We start from the raw sequence: 19,450 nt of genomic DNA, 5'->3' as shown, positions 1-19,450 counted from the left end.
GATAAGTGAAATAATGGACGATCAAGTAGCCCAAATGCATGGGAACCCAATTCTCAATGAGCAACTTACAGGGAAGGATATCAACATAGCGATTTTTGTTCTGGTTAAAGGATTTTCGAGCATCCTTGATGGAAAACTTGCTGAATACCCGTGGAATGCTCTGAAAGACACAAAGATCCTTTGGGTCAGGGCAGCATTGTAGAAAAACCCACTTCCCCTCACCACTTATGGTTCTGAACAAGTGAGCCATCCTGACGCGTATTTCGTTTACCCCGTTGAACAAGCTGCATATGGTAATTGAACTGAACGTTATTAGGAATTATGCAAAAAGCCCTCTTTAAGAAAATGAATGATGGACTCCTTGGAGAATAATTCCCATGAGAGCAAATTTAGCAGTAATTGCTCTGCCACTTTCAAATTCGTTGAAAAACACACTTGGATAATTATCTAGAGCACAAGGACACATCTGCCCAATGTGTTTCTGGACATGACTTTTGTAACTAGTACTCATTCACTGAAGCAGCATTATCTTGAAATGTTGACTAGTTTTATGACTATGAGTCTCTCTGCTGGTCTGCAAATACCTGGTAATAACAGCTGCTTTGACTCCGCTGCACTATTATGTGGGATAAACTATCAAGGCCAACAGCTACACAACACATTTAAGACGGATCATGTTGGTGACAGAGTGAACTTTCTCGTCCTATGGCAAGAGGAGCACCCACCTGAAATTCAGCCAGGAAGAGCCTTGCCTCGTCAGCCATCTTCCGCTTGTAAGTCTCCAGCAAAACATCTGCATGGATGGGCTCCACGTGCATCAGCTGCTTCTCATCATCTTTAAACACATTAAAGGTTCATGGCTAGTATCACATCTCTCTTTCCCACGTTCATACACATTTCATTAGAAGCAAATCTTGGGTTAAGTCCTGAGTGTTTTTCCCTTCTCACACGCAGTCCACCTGGAACACCTCACTCACATATAGAGATTCACCTGTAAACCTATGACATCTAAATTTAGGGCTCTAATATTCTTCTGGTCTTCTTTGTATTAATTAATCTTTCCCACTGACTCTCAGGTCTTCCACCCAATTATTCCAGAAGGAGCCCAAACTCAAGATATTCAAAGTCATCTCCCCTTCATTCTAGCATCTCAGATCTCAGCAAATGGGACCACCATTCCCAAAGTCGGCTAACAAGCAAACTTCCAAGTGACCCACGATTTCTCCCTCTGTGCTTACATCCAACAGGTCACCGTGTGCCTCCCCTTCTGCCCATGGTCATGCTCGGGACCCCTCCTCATCCACATGATGACCCCTCTCCCTGCCTCCAGTCTGTGCCCACCCTGACTGACTTTTTAAACTCCACAAATTCATCTTCTGATCCACAAATATGAGCGTGCAACTCTGCTTGCTGACAAAAAAGCTCACACTACTGTTTTTGCTCCACAGGCTACGGGTTAATGTTTTGATGTTTAATGTGATATATGAGCACTTTTTATAACTTCACATGACTCCTCTCAACCACAGTTTCCTATACTCTTGTTGTTCTATATCTTAGGCATGAATATTCACCAAGTACATCACAGAGGTTCTCCCCATGCCTCCATTCACACTGTTCTCAATGCAGAGAATGTCCCTCCTCACTGTCTATCTGCACTAACAGACTTCAGGCCAAGTATCACCACGATAAGCAGATCTCGGGCTACGTTTCTGTTGCATTACATGCATTTCCTGTGGTCATGTATGGATGTGACAGCTGGACTGTGAACAAGGCTGAGTGCCGAAGAATTGATGCTTTTGAACTGTGGTGTTGGAGAAGACTCATGAGGTTGCAAAGAGTTGTACACAACCGAGAGACTGAACTGAACTATAGTTACCAATATTGTATTTTAAATTTTTATCTATTTTAAGTTATTGTGAAATATTGTAAACATATAAATAAGAGAATTTGATGACTACCCTGATACCCGGGACTCATCTTCATGTGATAACCTCTATCAGTTCAGTTTAGTTCAGTTGCTCAGTCGTGTCCGACTCTTGGCGACCCCATGAATCACAGCATGCCAGGCATCCCTGTTCATCACCATCTCCCGGAGTTCACTCAGACTCACGTCCATCGAGTCAGTGATGCCACCCAGCCATCTCATCCTCGATCGTCCCCTTCACCTCCTGCCCTCAATCCCACCCAGCATCAGAGTCTTTTCCAATGAGTCAACTCTTCGCATGAGGTGGCCAAAGTACTGGAGCTTCAGCTTTAGCATCATTCCTTCCAAAGAAATCCCAGGGTTGATCTCCTTCAGAATGGACTGGTTGGATCTCCTTGCAGTCCAAGGGACTCTCAAGAGGCTTCTCCAACACCACAGTTCAAACGCATCAATTCTTCGGCACTCAGCCTTCTTCACAGTCCAACTCTCACATCCATACATGATCACAGGAAAAACTATAGCCTTGACTAGATGGACCTTAGTCAGCAAAGCAATGTCTCTGCTTTTGAATATACTATCTAGGTTGGTTATAACTTTTCTTCCAAGGAGTAAGCGTCTTTTAATTTCATGGCTGCAGTCACCATCTCCAGTGATTTTGGAGCCCCCCAAAATAAAGTCTGACACTGTTTCCACTGTTTCCCCATCTATTTCCCATGAAGTGATGGGACCAGATGCCATGATCTTCGTTTTCTGAATGTTGAGCTTTCAGCCAACTTTTGCACTCTCCTCTTCCATTTTCATCACGAGGCTTTTTAGTTCCTCTTCACTTTCTGCCATAAGGGTGGTGTTATCGGCATATCTGAGGTTATTAATATTTCTCCCGGCAATCTTGATTACGGCTTGTGTTTCTTCCAGTCCAGCGTTTCTCATGATGTACTCTGCATAGAAGTTAAATAAGCAGGGTGACAATATACAGCCTGGACGCACTCCTTTTCCTATTTGGAACCAGTCTGTTGTTCCATGTCCAGTTCTAACTGTTGCTTCCTGACCTGCATACAGATTTCTCAAGAGGCAGGTTAGGTGGTCTCGTATTCCCATCTCTTGAAGAATTTTCCACAGTTTATTGTGATCCACATAGTCAAAGGCTTTGGCATAGTCAATAAAGCAGAAATAGATGTTTTCTGGAACTCTCTTGCTTTTTCCATGATCCAGCCAATGTTGGCAATTTGATCCCTGGTTCCTCTGCCTTTTCTAAGACCAGCTTGAACATCAGGGAGTTCATGGTTCATGTATTGCTGAAGCATGGCTTGGAGAATTTTGAGCATTACTTTACTAGCATGTGAGACCAGTGCAATTGTGCGGTAGTTTGAGCATTCTTTGGCATTGCCTTTCTTTGGAATTGGCATGAAAACAGACCTTTTCCAGTCCTGTGGCCACTGCTGAGTTTTCCACATTTGCTGGCATATTGAGTGCAGCACTTTCACAGCATCATCTTTCAGGATTTGAAACAGCTCCACTGGAATTCCATCACCTCCACTAGCTTTGTTCGTAGTGATGCTTTCCAAGGCCCACTTGACTTCACATTCCAAGATGTCTGGCTCTAGATGAGTGATCACATCATCATGATTATCTGGGTCGTGAAGATCCTTTTTGTATAGTTCTTCCATGTATTCTTGCCACCTCTTCTTAATATCTTCTGCTTCTGTTAGGTCCATGCCATTTCTGTGCTTTATCAAGCCCATCTTTGCATGAAATGGTCCCTTGGTATCTCTAATTTTCTTGAAGAGATCTCTAGTCTTTCTCTGTTCTTTTCCTCTATTTCTTTGCATTGATTGCTGAAGAAGGCTTTCTTATCTCTTCTTGCTATTATTTGGAACTCTGCATTCAGATGCTTATATCTTTCCTTTTCTCCTTTGCTTTTCGTGTCTCTTCTTTTCACAGCTATTTGTAAGCCCTCCCCAGACAGCCATTTTGATTGTTTGCATTTCTTTTCCATGGGGATGGTCTTGATCCCTGTCTCCTGTACAATGTCACGAACCTCATTCCATAGTTCATCAGGCACTCTATCTATCAGATCTAGGCCCTTAAATCTATTTCTCACCTCCACTGTATAATCATAAGGGACTTGATTTAGGTCATACCTGAATGATCTAGCGGTTTTCCCTACTTTCTTCAATTTAAGTCTGAATTTGGTAATAAGGAGTTCATGATCTGAGCCACAGTCAGCTCCCTGTCTTGTGTTTGTTGACCTTGTAGAGCCTCTCCATCTCTGGCTGCATAGAATATTATCAGTCTGATTTCATTGTTGACCATCTGGTGATGTCCATGTGTAGAGTCTTCTCTTGTGTTGTTGGAAGAGGGTGTTTGCTATGACCAGTGCATTTTCTTGGCAAAACTCTATTAGTCTTTGCCCTGCTTCATTCTGCATTCCAAGGCCAAATTTGCCTGTTACTCCAGGTGTTTCTGACTTCCTACTTTAGCATTCCAGTCCCCTATAATGAAAAGGACATCTTTTTTGGGTGTTAGTTCTAAAAGGTCTTGTAGGTCTTCATAAAACCGTTCAACTTCAGCTTCTTCAGCATTACTGGTTGGGGCATAGACTTGGATAACTGTGATATTGAATGGCTTGCCTTGGAAACGAACAGAGGTCATTCTTTCGTTTTTGAGATTGCGTCCAAGTACTGCATTTCGGACTCTTTTGTTGACCATGATGGCTACTCCATTTCTTCTGAGGGATTCCTGCCCGCAGTAGTAGATATAATGGTCATCTGAGTTAAATTCCCCCATTCCAGTCCATTTTAATTCGCTGACTCCTAGAATGTCGACGTTCACCTTGCCATGTCTTGTTTGACCACTTCCAATTTGCCTTGATTCATGGACCTGACATTCCAGGTTCCTATGCAATATTGTTCTTTACAGCATCAGATCTTGCTTTTAACACCAGTCAAATGCACAACTGGGTATTGTTTTTGCTTTGGCTCCATCCCTTCATTCTTTCTGGAGTTATTTCTCCACTGATCTCCAGTAGCATATTGGGCACCTAATGACCTGGGGAGTTCCTCTTTTGGTATCCTATCATTTTGCCTTTTCTTACTGTTCATGGGGTTCTCAAGGTAAGAATACTGAAGTGGCTTGCCATTCCCACACTTGAGTGTAAAGAGACTGCATTCATTTTTCACACCACCAGAGTATGAAACTCATTATATACCAGAATTGCAAAATAACTTACTAAAGAACAAAATATATTAAAGTAAAGAGCTATAATTGCATATGGACACTGACAAACAAGTTTCAGAATCTTGAGAGACTATAAGCTGCCACGTGTGTTGAAAGTTATGTCCCTGCTCCCATCCATGTACATCCAGCAGCATTTCTTTTAGTATCCATGTTAATGTCCCCTATTTATCAGATGAAAAAAATGTTCATTCGGGTTATATTTAGCTTTTTGACTGTGGAAATCTTCTGTCCAATCACAACTATCAAACTGTCCATGTACACGTGTTCCTTTGGATGGTTAGAGCTCCGGGCATTCATTCATCCTGATCTAGGGCCACCTTGGAGGTTTTATGGGATTTGGGTAAGTTCTAACCACTCTAAGGGGCAATCTGTGGCAACTCTGAGATAAATGCTCCTTGACCCTTTCCAAGACAAGTTAAAACCAAAGAGAGGGGTTCTGAAATGTTTGCGATCTTGAGCACACAAAACCAAATCATTTTCTTTATTATAAACACAGTTTCAACTTCTTTAACCCCATCCCCATTTTACTGGATCAAAAAACACATGTTTAAAGAGAACTGAAAAAAGTACAGTAAAAGTGGAAAAAAAAGAGAGAGAGAGAGACAAGATGAAATATGCTTTCATTTCCAAAGTCAGGGTGCGGTCTTTTGTCCTGTCTGTCAATGTGCCTTTAGTGGGAACGGCCCCCGTCCCACCCTTGCAGGGACGTGAACACACTTGCCACCTCCCTGCCTGTGCGACCTTCCATCTGCTCTTCCATCACGCTCCTTTGTTGGTCTAATGATTCCCCACCACCTTGGAAGACCTAGCTTCTTGCCTTCTGCATAGACAGCTTTCTACCTTCTACAGGACTGTACACAGCCCGTGCCCGCGGCACCTAGCAAATTCTACCATAGTTGTCTGCGTCTGTCTTCCTCTGCTAGACCCTAAAATTTTAAATGCAGAGTCTGTGACCTGTCACTGCCAGAGTTACAGGCACACTCTGAGAAGGTACAGATCCTTGCTGGTTAGATCAACACATCCATGAATTTAAATTTTATCACAGAGGAAGTCCAGGTTAGATTTTTAAAATGTTGGATTATTATATAAAACAAGGGAGATATTCGCCAGTTAAAGACACGTGCACACTTACCCCTTTCCACTAGTTCCTGCTGCTCATCTAAATTGCTGTAAAGAGAAGACATGTGAATTTGCATGCTCTTAAGAAACAGAATTCAGTTGGCAAGCAATTTATATTTGATGAACATCTTGGGGGGAAGGAGGAATTGGGAGGTTGACTGACCATGGGAGGTTGGTCAGTCTCAGAGAAGTGACCGCATTTTTTTCATTTGGAACGTCTTGATTTTCATAAAGTGTAGTTGTTCCTGGCGAGAGGAATGTCTATGCTTCCCAATGTATTTCTCTCCATTGTCACTTCTAGATACCTATGACCCACTTCGTACTAAAAGAACAGACACATTCTTTTCATTGGTTGTTACTGAAGGAGATCTATCCCATTATTAGTAAACATAGAAAAAATAACATTTAATATAAACCAATAAGACCATAGGAAAGTCTTTCCTCAAAGGTTAATGATGTCCTAGACTTCTTACTGTCATCTCTGAATTCCACTTCATTGGTTCCAAGTTGGCCTCATAAACGGGACTTTCATCATTATAACTACTGTTATTATCTTTTCACTTTGAAATCAACTCTTACCTGGACCTTTTCTTATGCAGATCATAGATCTTATAGAGAACAATGAGCAGTGCTATCGATGTCACAATAATCAGAAACACCAAAAATATGATGACTGCTTTAGCATTGTCTAGGAATGAAAAAGAACACAGGAAGAGAGCTTATGTCAAACATGTTGCTGGATTCTTTGAGAAATCACTTTTAAAGTACTTACATTTTAACACTTTCATTTCTTTTGAAGTTTTTAAAAAATATAATTTTTATAATGAGACCAAAGATAGGATGTTTCTGATTTTGTAAAGTCTTGCCCATATCTCACCCATTTATTGGTTCAGAACCAATTAAATATTTCATATTTTAAGAATTCATAGAGTATGCAAGAGCAATTCTCTTCCTTTCTACTAAATAATGTCCATTTATGAGACACTACCATTTAGATTTAATTCTCTTTATTTTGGTCACTCCGTTAGAAAGGGATCAAATAGGTAATCTAGTTATGATTCTCAGAGATAACCTCCTATAGTTTATGTGCAGAACTCAGTTCAGTTCAGTTCAGTCGCTCAGTCGTGTCCGACTCTTTGCGACCCCATGAATCGCAGCACACCAGGCCTCCCTGTCCACCAACTCCTGGAGCTCACTCAGATTCATGTCCATCAAGTCAGTGATGCCATCCAGCCATCTCATTCTCGGTCATCCCCTTCTCCTCCTGCCCCCAATCCCTCCCAGCATCAGAGTCTTTTCCAATGAGTCGACTCTTCGCATGAGGTGGCCAAAGTACTGGAGTTTCAGCTTTAGCATCATTCCTTCCAAAGAAATCCCAGGGCTGATCTCCTTCAGAATGGACTGTGCAGAACTAGCTAGCTTCTTCAGGGAATCAGAAAGGTCATTGCCCTACATGAGATAAACCTGCTTATTGAGGTATAAAATCAATTAACCACAGGACAAAATTATTTTATTTTACACTTGATATTAGACTTATCCTGACATGAATTTTCACAAAGGTTTAATGTGAAACCACATCCTTTCTTGAAGGAAGGGCAGATAAAAGGGCGCTTATTGGAAATATTTCTTGTCCTGAACAAGTAGGTAATACTGTTCATCTATGGTGAAAGTCCAGTGAAATAATGTGGAGACGTCAGGGTCTCAGTCCTGGATACAAACCTTTTGGGTTCCCAGCCTAGATCCACCACTTCCTGATTGGGACCTTGGCCACAACCCTTATTATCGTTGTATCTACATCCCTAATTAGTAAACTGAGGCTAAATTTGATCCACCGTAGCATAGTGTTGGGACATCAGTTCAGTTCAGTTCAGATCAGTCGCTCAGTCGTGTCCGACTCGGCGACCCCATGAATTGCAGCACGCCAGGCCTCCCTGTCCATTACCATCTCCAAGAATTCACCCAGATTCACGTCCATCGAGTCAGTGATGCCATCCAGCGATCCCATCCTCGGTCGTCCCCTTTTCCTCCTGCCCCCAATCCCTGCCAGCATCAGAGTCTTTTCCAATGAGTTAACTCTTCACATGAGGTGGCCAGAGTACTGGAGTTTCAGCTTTAGCATCATTCCTTCCAAAGAAATCCCAGGGTTGATCTCCTTCAGAATGGACTGGTTGGATCTCCTTGCAGTCCAAGGGACTCTCAAGAGGCTTCTCCAACACCACAGTTCAAAAGCATCAATTCTTCGTCTCTCAGCCTTCTTCACAGTCCAACTCTCACATCCATACATGATCACAGGAAAAACTATAGCCTTGACTAGATGGACCTTTGTTGGCAAAGCAATGTCTCTCCTTTTGAATATACTATCTAGGTTGGTCATAACTTTTCTTCCAAGGAGTAAGTGTCTTTTAATTTCATGGCTGCAGTCACCATCTGCAGTGATTTTGGAGCCCAAAAAAATAAAGTCTGACACTGTTTCCACTGTTTCCCCATCTATTTCCCATGAAGTGATGGGACCGGATGCCATGATCTTCGTTTTCTGATTGTTGAGCTTTAAGCCAACTTTTTCACTCTCCTCCTTCACTTTCATCAAGAGGCTTTTTAGCTCCTCTTCACTCTCTGCCATAAGGGTGGTGTCATCTGCATATCTGAGGTTATTGATATTTCTCCCAGCAATCTTGATTCCAGCTTGTGTTTCTTCCAGTCCTGCGTTTCTCATGATGTACTCTGCATGTAAGTTGAATAAGCGGGGTGACAATATACAGCCTTGACATACTCCTTTTCCTTTTTGGAACCAGTCTGTTGTTCCATGTCCAGTTCTAACTCTTGCTTCCTGACCTGCATACAGATTTCTCAAGAGGCAGGTCAGGTGGTCTGGTATTCCCATCTCTTGAAGAATTTTCCACAGTTTATTGTGATCCACACAGTCAAAGGCTCTGGCATAGTCAATAAAGCAGAAATAGATGTTTTTCTGGAACTTTCTTGCTTTTTCCATGATCCAGTGGATGTTTGCAATGTGATCTCTGGTTCCTCTGCCTTTTCTGAAACCAGCTTGAACATCTGGAAGTTCATGGTTCAAGCTGAACCCTGGCTTGGAGAATTTTGAGCATTACTTTACTAGCGTGTGAGACCAGTGCAATTGTGCAGTAGTCTGAGCATTCTTTGGCATTGCCTTTCTTGGGATTAGAATGCAAACTGACCTTTTCCAGTCCTGTGGCCACTGCTGAGTTTTCCAAATTTGCTGGCATACTGAGTGCAACACTTTCACAGCATCATCTTTCAGGATTTGAAACAGCTCAACTGGAATTCCATCACCTCCACTAGCTTTGTTCGTAGTGATGCTTCCTAATGCCCACTTGACTTCACATTCCAAGATGTCTGGCTCTAGGTGAGTGATCACACCATCGTGATCATCTGGGTCATGAAGCTCTTTTTTGTACAGTTCTCCTGTGTATTCTTGCCACCTCTTCTTCATATCTTCTGCTTCTGTTAGGTCCAGACCATTTCTGTCCTTTATCGAGCCCATCTTTGCATGAAATGTTCCCTTGGTATCTCTAATTTTCTTGAAGAGATCTCTAGTCTTTCAAATTCCATTGTTTTCCTCTATTTCTTTGCATTGATCACTGAGGAAGGCTTTCTTATCTCTCCTTGCTATTCTTTGGAACTCTGCATTCAAATGAGTGTATCTTTCTTTTTCTCCTTTGCTTTTTGCTTCTCTTCTTTTCACAGCTATTTGTAAGGTCTCTTCAGACAGCCATTTTGCTTTCTTGCATTTCTTTTCCATGGGGATGGTCTTGATCCCTGTCTCCTGTACAGTGTCACGAATCTCCATCCATAGTTCATCAGGCACTCTGTCTATCATATCTAATCCCTTAAATCCATTTCTCACTTCCACTGTATAATCATAAGGGATTTGATTTAGATCATACCTGAATGGTCTAGTGGTTTTCCCTACTTTCTTCAATTTAAATCTGAATTTGGCAATAAGGAGTTCATGATGTGAGCCACAGTCAGCTCCTGGTCTTGTTTTTGCTGACTGTATAGTTTCTCCATCTTTGGCTGCAAAGAATATAATCAGTCTGATTTCAATATTGACTTCCCTGGTGGCTCAGATGGTAAACAGAATCTGGGAGGGCAAAAACAGAAACTTCTACACATATGGACCCAGGAGAAAGGAGCAGTGACCCCACAGGAGACTGACCCAGACTTGCCCGTGAGTGTCCAGGAGTCTCTGCAGAGGCGTGGGTTGCTGGTGGCCTGCTGCAGGGTTGGGGGCACTGAGTGCAGCAGTGCATCATGGGACCTTTGGAAGGAGGTTGCCATTGTCTTCATTACCTCTATCATAGTTATGTCCCAGGTAAATAACAGAGGGAACACAGCCCCACCCATCAACAGAAAATTGGGTTAAAGATTTACTGAGCATGGTCCCACCCATCAGAACAAGACCCAGTTACCCCCTCAATCAGTCTCTCCACCAGGAAGCTCCAATAAGCCTCTTATCCTTCTCCATCAGAGAGCAGACAGGCTGAAAACCACAATTACAGAAAACTAACCAATCTGGTCATATGGACCACAGCCTTCTCTAACTCAATGAAACTATGAGTCATGCCATGTAGGGCCAACCAAGACAGATGGGTCGTGGTGGAGAGTCTGACAAAACGTGGTCCAGTGGAGAAGGGAATGGCAAACCACTTCAGTATTCTTGCCTTGAGAACCCCATGAACAGTGTGAAAAGGCAAAAGGATAACACACTGAAAGATGAACACCCCAGGTGGGTAGGTGCCCAATATGCTTCTGGAGATCAGTGGAGAAATAACTCCAGAAAGAATCAATGGATGGAGCCAAAGTAAAAACAATGCCCAGCTGTGGATGTGACTGGTGATGAAAGTCCGATGCTGTAAAGAGCAATATTGCATAGGTACCTGGAATGTTAGGTCCATGAAACAAGGCAAATTGGAAGTGGTCAAACAGGAGATGGCAAGAGTGAACATCAATATTTTAGGAATCAGTGAACTAAAATGGACTGGAATGGAGGAATTTAACTCAGATGACCATTATATCTACTACTGTGGGCAAGAATCCCTTAGAAGAAATGGAGTAGCAATCAAAAGAGTAGTCAACGAAAGAGTCCAAAATGCAATACTTGGATGCGGTCTCAAAAATGACAATGATCTCTGTTCATTTTCAAGGCAAACTATTCAATATCACAATAATCCAAGTCTATGCCTCAACCAGTAATGCTGAAGAAGCTGAAGTTGAATGGTTCTATGAAGACCTACAAGAACTTCTAGAACTAACACCCCAAAAAACTAACACCCTATAATGTCCTTTTCATTATAGGGGATTGGAATGCAAAAGTAGGAAGTCAAGAGATACTTGGAGTAACAGGCAAATTTGGCCTTCGAGTACAGAATGAAGTAGGAGAAAGGATAATAGAGTTTTACCAAGAGAATGCACTGGTCAGTGCAAACACCCTCTTCCAGCAACACAAGAGAAGGGTCTACACATGGGCATCACCAGAGGGTCAATGCTGAAATCAGATTGATTATATCATTTGCAGCCAAGATGGAGAAGCTCTATACAGTCAGCAAAAACAAGACAGGGAGCTGACTGTGGCTCACATCATGAACTCCTTATTGCCAAATTCAGATTTAAATTGAAGAAAGTAGGGAAAACCACTAGACCATTCAGGTATGATCTAAATCAAATCCCTTATGATTATACAGTGGAAGTGAGAAATGGATTTAAGGGATTAGATATGATAGACAGAGTCCCTGAAGAACTATGGATGGAGGTTCGTGACACTAGACCATCCCCAAGAAAAAGAAATGCAAAAAGGCAAAATGGCTGTCTGAGGAGGCTTTACAAATAGCTGTGAAAAGAAGAGAAGCAAAAAGCAAAGGAGAAAAAGAAAGATACACTCATTTGAATGCAGAGTTCCAAAGAATAGCAAGGAGAGATAAGAAAGCCTTCCTCAGTGATCAATGCAAAGAAATAGAGGAAAACAATGGAATTTGAAAGACTAGAGATCTCTTCAAGAAAATTAGAGATACCAAGGGAACATTTCATGCAAAGATGGGCTCGATAAAGGACAGAAATGGTCTGGACCTAAAAGAAGCAGAAGATATTAAGAAGAGGTGGCAAGAATACACAGGAGAACTGTACAAAAAAGAGCTTCATGACCCAGATGATCACGATGGTGTGATCACTCACCTAGAGCCAGACATCTTGGAATGTGAAGTCAAGTGGGCATTAGGAAGCATCACTACGAACAAAGCTAGTGGAGGTGATGGAATTCCAGTTGAGCTATTTCAAATCCTGAAAGATGATGCTGTGAAAGTGTTGCACTCAGTATGCCAGCAAATTTGGAAAACTCAGCAGTGGCCACAGGACTGGAAAAGGTCAGTTTGCATTCTAATCCCAAGAAAGGCAATGCCAAAGAATGCTCAAACTGCTGCACAATTGCACTCATCTCACACACTAGTAAAGTAACGCTCAAAATCTCCAAGCCAGGCTCCAACCGTACGTGAACTATGAACTTCCAGATGTTCAAGCTGGATTTAGAAAAAGCATAGGAACCAGAGATCAAATTGCCAACATCCGCTGGATCATCAAAAAAGCAAGAGAATTCCAAAAAATAGCATCTATTTCTGCTTTATTGACTATGCCAGAGCCTTTGACTGTGTGGATCACAATAAACTGTGGAAAATTCTTCAAGAGATGGGAATACCAGACCACCTGACCTGCCTCTTGAGGTCAGGAAGCAACAGTTAGAACTGGACATGGAACAACAGACTGGTTCCGAATCAGAAAAAGAGTATGTCAAGGCTGTATACTGTCACCTTGCTTATTTAACTTCTATGCAGAGTACATCATGAGAAATGCTAGGCTGGATGAAGCACAAGCTGGAATCAAGATTGCTGGGAGAAATATCAATAACCTCAGATATGCAGATGACCCCATCCTTATGCAGAAAGCAAAGAAGAACTAAAGAGCATCTTGATAAAAGTGAAAGAGGAGAGTGAAAAAGTTGGCTGAAAGGTCAACATTCAGAAAACTAAGATCATGGCATCTGGTCCCATCACTTTATGGCAAATAAATGGGAAACAGTGGAAACAGAGACACAGTTTATTTTTGGTGACTTCAAAATCACTGCAGATAATGACTGCACCCATGAAATTCAAAGACGCTTACTCCTTGGAAGAAAAGTTATAACCAATCTAGATAGTGTATTAAAAAGCAGAGATATTACTTTGCCAACAAAGGTCTGTCTAATCAAAGCTATGGTTTTTCCAGTGGTCATGTATGGACGGGAGAGTTGGACTGGAAAGAAAGCTGAGTGCCAAAGAATTGATGCTTTTGAACTGTGGTGTTGGCGGAGACTCCCGAGAGTCCCTTGGACTCTGAGGAGATCATACCAGTCCATCCTAAAGGAGATCCGTCCTGAATATTCATTGGAAGGACTGATGCTCAAGCTGAAACTCCAATCCTTTGGCCACCTGATGTGAAGAACTGACTCATTGGAAAAGACCCTGATGCTGGGAAAGGTTGAAGGCAGGAGGAGAAGAGGGCGACAGAGGATGAGATAGTTGGATGGCATCACCAACTCCATGGACATGAGTTTGAGCAAGCTCTGGGAGTTGGTGATGGACAGGGAGGCCTGGTGTGCTGCAATCCATGGGGTCACAAAGAGTCAGACACAACTAGGTGACTGAACTGAACTGAACTGAGAAGGTGAGGAGTTAGCTGGACAGGTATCTGGGGGATGCTTGTTCCGGCACAGGTTGGATTAGGTGAGAGCCTAGAGGCAGGAACACACCTAGCATCCAAGGAGCAGCAGGAATCCCCTGAGGCTGGAGTAGGGGAGAGGGATGGGCATCAGGAGATGCCAGCTGAGAATGAGTCAGCAGAGGGCAAGGGTAAGATTGGAGGGGATTGTGAAGCATTTAAGGTCACACTGGTGTGTGTGTGTGTGTGTGTGTGTGTGTGTGTGTGTGTGTGTTTGCTTGTTTGTTGTTTCGCTGCACCACTATATTTGTAAGATCTTAGCTCCCCAATCAGGGTTGGAACCCACACCCTCCAGAGAAAGAGCACAGAGCGCGAGCCATTGGGCCTCCAGGGAATGCCCACTTGCCTTGGTATTTGAGTTAAATCTGTACCACCTGCAGGATTTTGAGTAGAGGAGAAATAAACTGTGACTTGGGCATTATACAGATTTGTATAACCCCCTTGTTGAAAGTACTATCATCCAGGCAAAATTTGACAGTGGCTCAGATGAGGCTGGCAGCACAGGTGTTAGGAGAAAGAAGTCATACAGCACCACAATCAGTGAAGACCACGAAGGCTGTGCGGAGCAGCCCTCAGAGGGAAACAGAAGCTCAGTTTGGGATTTGAGTCTGAAAGGACAAGTAGACACCCAAGTGGAGGTGCCAAGTAGGAAGCTGGCTAGAAGGGATCTGAGACTGGACAGAGGGTCTCCAACATACAGCTGTTGCTTAAAGCTGTGAAGACTGAATGATTAACCTGGAAATTAAAAGTGGATAGAAGTCCCAAGACTCAGTCCTGAGACATGCAGGGTTAAAAAGTAGGAGGCAAAGATGCAGCCGGCAAAGGGACTCTCCTGAAAGCAGGATGAAAGGAGGTTTGCTGTTGACAGGTGTGCGGGTGGAGAACTCGGGAGGCAGCTGAAGAGGAAACGGGGTCAGGAGAGATATTGCGCTTGCTCCTGCTTGTTTGCTTTTAAACACTGCATGCCGACGAGACCTATCCAGCAGGGGAGGGAGATGACGAGCCAGGAGAAAAAGAAGGCTGTTGGTCATGGACGTTGGTTCCAGGATCAAGGGATTCCAGGGTAATGGCAAGAGAGAGATTACAGTGATGGATTACGAACTGACTTTGTGCATGGTGGGAGCCCTAAAGGAAGTCGGTCCTGAATAGTCGTTGGAAAGATTGATGCTGAAGCTGAAACTCCAATCCTTTGGCCACCTGGTGCAAAGAACTGACTCACTGGAAAAGACCCTGATGCTGAGAAAGATTGAAGGCAGGAGAAAGGGATGACAGAGGATGAGACAGTTGGATGGCATCATGGACTCGGTGGACATGAGACTGAGCAAGCTCCGGGAGTTGGTGATGGACAGGGAAGCCTGGCATGCTGCAGTCCATGGGATCACAGAGTTAGACCCGACTGAGGGACTGAACTGAACTGATGGTGGGAGTGGAGGGCCTTTATCTACATCAGGGTTCACTACCGCTGCTGCGGTCACCGTGCTTCATGAAGATGGGCAGAGACCCAGCATTCTTGCTCTTGTAGGTGAGGAAACAAATTCAACCCTCCTAAATCATGTTTCTAAGGCAATACAGAAACTATACATTTGAGGTGGGGGTGGGCTGAGAAGCCTGGGTGCTTTGAAGGAGATGGGTGGTGAGGAGAATTTCCAGATGGTGCCCAAGGTTTCCAGTCTCGGTTATCTCATCAACCACTAATATAGGCACTACGACAAAGAAGCTGCAGAGCAAACCCCAGCCTCATGTCAGCGGGGACTTTCCCGCTGGAAGACACCAAGACTGTTCTGGGTGAGCATGACCTAACCAGGAGTCCTTTAAAAAAGCTGAAGTCAGTGATTTGAGGTGCTGAAGGACTCCCCAGGCTGTCTGGAGCAGGTCAGCTGAAAAGAACACGAGGGGCTTCTGGGAGCTGAGTGCAAGCCCTGGCCCCGGGACCCCAAGGAAATCAGGCCAGCGGTCCCACCACAGCAAGAAACAGGACTCCGCCAACCTGGATCAACCCTGGAAGCATTTGTATGCATATTCTCCAGACAAAAACTCATCCTGGCCGACATCTAGGTTTCAGAAGACCCAGTCACACGGAGCCGGAACTCTGACTACGGAATTGTGAGCTAATAAATCAATGGGTGTGGTGTGAAGCTGCTGGTTTAACCGGTTAGACAGCAAGAGAAAATGAATACACAGCTACCTGTCCCATGTGCTTTAGGCTAGAGACAGTCCGTGGGGTTGAGGGGAACAACCGGCCTCCTCCCCGACCCTGCTCCCCTCCTCTGCCCGTGGCTGGCCCTAGCTAACTCTTAAGCAGACTTATTTTCTCTCCCTTGCTGTTAAGTCTGTACAGGTAACTGAGATAAGGGTAGCAGGCATATCAATCACAGCTGGGTCTGGTATTTTCCACCCTGTGAAAGACCCTACATTCTCTTCTCCAGAGTGCTGGCTGGAGCTTGGTTGTCATCCCAAATTCAGGAGCCACCTCTGGAGAGGGCAGCCCCTGGGCCCGCATGGAGCTTTGAATGAGTGTGTGGAGCAGGACTCTGCCCTTGACAAGGACATAAACATCCCCAGTTGGAGTAGAAACGGACCTAGAGCCCATCAGACAGAGTGAAGTAAGTCAGAAAGAGGAAAGCAAATAATGCGCATTAATGTCAGTACGTGGAATCTAGAGAAATGGTACAGACGAAGCTCTTCGCAGGGCAGGAGTGCCGATGCAGATGTAGAGGGCAGACAGGCGGGCACCAAGGAGGGGGACGAACTGAGGGCCGAGCACTGAGACACGCACGCTACCCGCGGGAAGCCGCTGTCCACGGGAGTTGGGGATGGACAGCAAAGCCTGCCCAGCTCAGCTCAGCTCAGCTCACTGCTCTGCGACGACCTAGAAGGGTGGGCTGAGGGGTGCAGGTCCAAGAGCAAGGAGATGCATGTGTGCGTGTACAGAAGTCACTCCACTGTGCAGCAGAAACTAACCCAGCAACTGTGAAGCAACTATACTCCAATTTTTAAAAGTGATTAAGAAAAGAAGCAGTGTCTACTCAGTTACGCCACAGCGATTTGGGGATCTATCTGTTACGGCATCCACCACTGTCTTAACTGATCAATACCCCTCACTCATCCCACACTGACCGAGCAAATGCTATGCTTCCTACAACCATGACGGTCTCTGGGGATAGGACAGAAAACACGGCATAGAAAGGCACCAGTTTGGAGGGAATCTTCCTCCTCTCTGGGGGGAAACAAAGGCTAGACAGGTGAATAAGCCAATAAAACGATTATGTATTTTCCTTGGATTTAAGGGGAAAAAGATAGAGAAGTATGAAAATAAGAGAAACCTATTTTCTACATGATCTGTGCGAGATTTCCTGAGCATGAGACGTTTCTTTTACAGCCGGAAGCATGGAGTGACTCAGCCAAGCCAAGGGCTGCCCAAACTGCGTGTCTGGAGACAATGGACGATCAGTAACAACACAGGGGATCTCCGTGGCCCACACGGCCCCTTAAGGACGACGGAACTTCTAATCACCTTCTCCCCTGTGTCTCACTGTAACTAGGATGAAATCGCCACTGAGAACCAAGCCCTTAAGGAAACCCTCTCATGAAAGATGGATGCCAAAATAATACATCAACTTCTGACTCCAAAATGTGACCCAGACAAACTCCAACAGGCCAGCAAAAAGAAAGTGAACCAAAGAAAATTTTCCACAGATAGTAGTCTCCAGGTCACAAAGGCCAGTAGCATCCCGGAAAATAAGTGCAAAAGACCCACAGATGACCAAGAATAAAGAAGAGAGCCGAAACGCTCCCCGAAGAAAATAAAACACGGGGACATAGGAAAAGAAAAAGAAGCCGGGAAGTCACACGAGACACAGTGGAACAAACAAACATACTTCAGAAAAATTCTTCTACAGAGCTTGCAGGTATTTATTTGTTTATTTGCCACACCATGCAGCAAGCGGAATTTTAGCTCCCTGAGCAAGGACTGAACCCACAACACCCTGCAGGAAGCTGAAGACTCAACCACTGGACCACCAGGGATGTCCACAGAAATACTTTCAAAGTCTAGATTTTTTAAGCTTAGATTCCATCCCAGGGTAACATATCGATCAAGTTGCCATTATAAAGATATCTTAATGCAAGCAAAATCGGAATATCTCCTTCTTATAGTACCAGATTTTTAAAAAAACAGTAAAGTTTTAAAAATACATGAGATTCAAATGCACCAATTCTAAAACAGGAAACCGATGCGGGGAAATTTTATAATGGCATCGGGGCTGTACCCTTAGAGAGCTTCAGAAGAAAAGGGCCCAAATGTTGTTAAACTACAGGTGGTGGAGTGTGATGCCAGAAAAACTGCGTAAAATACATTGCGAGTAGCTGCGCTTCTGCAATTCACAACTCGAGAGCCGCCCCATCCTCGAGTAGACGTCACTATTAAAAGGGGACAACATGATTTATCTCTTAGGAGAATCTGTTGCTAGAAAGAGTTGATACTTTTTCTGCCTTATGGAGAAAAGGAGGATGGGGTAACCCTATATCTCCACTGAAAGTAAAATCTGATAAAGATGGACTCGCAGCTGTGTTACTTGGCAACACAGCAGGTATCGACACAAGCCCTGAGTTCTACATGGCGTCTGGGCCAGGACGGGCGTGGATGGACCACTGTCCTGGTGGGAAGTGCTGACCTGGGCTCCCCTGAGAGCATGCACCCAGCGTGCATCGTGTCCCTGGGCTCACCCCCGTCAGCGCCTTTGGAAGCTGTGCCCAGGGAACTATCACATGATCCATCAGCTCCTTTCTTGACGTGGGGCTTCTAAGCCGGGACACTCCGCCACAGGTGGCCTCACTCTTCTCAGTGGAGTCTGGAGGGTTGAATTGTTCATGGTCCACAGACTGCGGCGGGCAATGCTACCAGGAATTCCTTGGCCAGACCCTGCTTCTGACTGTGTTTCCTGCTCCATGTTTCTCTGAGTGAAGTGGTGCCAAGCTGGGCTTATAAAGATGGGTGTGTGAATTGTCCAGTGGAATCTATGACCCCCAAGAGTAAGTGCTGCCGCTATGAACTGTTTACATAATCAGAAGAACTCAATGAAGCTGTTGGTATTATAAGAGCTTAGAAGAGAAAACTGCATGGAAATAAAGTTCAAGAGAGCTGGCTGAATGTGTGTGGCATTTCACATTAGGAGCCTTCATTTAAAATATCTGAGCAGAAAGAACTAAAACTTTTTATGGAACCTAGTCAAGCAAGTTTGGAAAATAAGATGCTTTTATATACCCCCTCTTTGGAAAGACTTCGGGAAATAAAGCATCAGTGAATGCACACGTGCATATGAGCACTGGTGAGCTGCCATCAGAATCAGCTGTGGAGGGGCTTCCCTGGTGGTCCAGGGGTTAAGACTT

General features: G+C 44.1%; 1 protein-coding gene across 1 annotated transcript in view; it reads right to left on the bottom strand.

Moving 5' to 3' along the window:
- The window catches only part of PTPRC (protein tyrosine phosphatase, receptor type C), a 129,066-nt gene that overhangs the window by 23,794 nt on the left and 85,822 nt on the right, over window positions 1-19,450 (bottom strand). Inside the window, exons 13-16 of the mRNA XM_005691063.3 lie at window positions 6,860-6,968; window positions 6,294-6,328; window positions 726-835; window positions 70-160 (exon numbers count right to left, since the gene is read on the bottom strand). Of these exons, the coding sequence (XP_005691120.2) occupies window positions 70-160; window positions 726-835; window positions 6,294-6,328; window positions 6,860-6,968 (345 nt within the window). The remainder of the gene's footprint in view (window positions 1-69; window positions 161-725; window positions 836-6,293; window positions 6,329-6,859; window positions 6,969-19,450) is intronic.

Source organism: Capra hircus, chromosome 16 (assembly GCF_001704415.2).
Source record: "Capra hircus breed San Clemente chromosome 16, ASM170441v1, whole genome shotgun sequence".
Taxonomy (NCBI): domain Eukaryota; kingdom Metazoa; phylum Chordata; class Mammalia; order Artiodactyla; family Bovidae; genus Capra; species Capra hircus.
Note: the sequence above shows the minus strand (reverse complement) of the source record. Positions and strands in the feature narration are given on the sequence as shown.